We start from the raw sequence: 1,323 nt of genomic DNA on the forward strand, positions 1-1,323 counted from the left end.
GAGTGTGGGGAATGTGGGAAGGGCTTCAGCTTCAGCTCCCAACTCATCATCCACCAGCGCATCCACACTGGGGAGAGGCCCTATGAGTGTCCCGAGTGTGGGAAGAGGTTTCAGAGGAGCTCCACTCTCCTTGTGCACCAGCGGATTCACACAGATGAGAGGCCCTTCCGCTGCCCTGACTGTGGGGAGGGCTTCAAGCACAACGCCAACCTCATCACCCACCGGCGCATCCACACTGGGGAGAGGCCCTATGAGTGTGGGGAATGTGGGAAGAGCTTCAGCCACAGCTCCAGCCTGATCCTCCACCAGCGGACCCACACTGGGGAACGTCCCTATGAGTGTGAGGAATGTGGGATGACCTTCAGATGGCGGTACCAACTGACCATTCACCAGATGATCCACACTGGGGAGAGGCCCTACGAGTGTCCTGAGTGTGGGAAGGGGTTTCAGACCAGCTCAAATCTCCTCGTGCACCAGCGGATTCACACGGATGAGAGGCCCTTCCGCTGCCCCGACTGTGGGAAGGGCTTCAAGCACAACGCCAACCTCATCACCCACCGGCGCATCCACACTGGGGAGAGGCCCTATGAGTGTCCTCAGTGTGGGAAGAGCTTTGGCCAGAGCTCTCACTTGACCAGACACCAACAGAGGCACCGGTAAGGGAAGCCCTTCGAGTGCCCCAAGTGCAGGAAGAGCTTTGTTGCTGCTCCAGCTCCATCTCCCGTCACAGGACCCACGTTGGGCAGAGCCCTGATGACCCACGTTCCCAGTGATCCCAGTTGGGAACACACTGAGCTGGTGGTCATTTTGATTAGGCCCTGATTTTCATTTCATTCTTCATCCCTTTAAAACAGACAAAATTGGGGTAAAAGTCAACAGATTTGTCACAGGCATCTAAAACCTCACTTTTTACTAGTGCTTGAAGGGAGTCTGATATTCAGGGAGGTAAATGGGTGGGGTTTGGGGGTATTTGGTATATTTGTCTCCATCTCTTGGCACTCAAGGAGACGAGTGAGTTCGATCTGTCACCTCAGAATCACTCTATGCCACTGAAAAGTACTCATTCCCACCCAGATTTCCTGGATTCCACAGCCCCTCAGGGTGTGTTGCCTGAAATTTTAGCTTTCATATTTTTCATATTCTGTACTTCCTAGGTTTGTAGTTTTGAACTTTTCATTAGGTGTTAGTGAGCTCTCTTCACAGAGTAGGTAGACAAAACAATTCCTTTTCTAGTTTGATACCAAAGACAACTGTTACAAGTTCCAGGCCCAAAAGCATGAAGAAGGGTGGACTGAAGAGAGAAAACAAGAAGGATGGGACTTC

General features: G+C 52.1%; 1 protein-coding gene across 1 annotated transcript; it reads left to right on the plus strand.

The window, feature by feature from the left end:
- Nucleotides 1-3: 3 nt before the first annotated feature.
- On the plus strand, nt 4-1,317 carry LOC107199521 (zinc finger protein 2-like; the record flags this gene model as incomplete). Its single annotated transcript, XM_015616837.1, has 1 exon — nt 4-1,317. A coding segment is annotated over one exon (657 nt), but the record flags the coding sequence as incomplete, so codon positions are not given.
- Nucleotides 1,318-1,323: the final 6 nt, after the last annotated feature.

The sequence above is a fragment of the Parus major genome, unplaced genomic scaffold (assembly GCF_001522545.3).
Source record: "Parus major isolate Abel unplaced genomic scaffold, Parus_major1.1 Scaffold912, whole genome shotgun sequence".
Lineage (NCBI taxonomy): Eukaryota > Metazoa > Chordata > Aves > Passeriformes > Paridae > Parus > Parus major.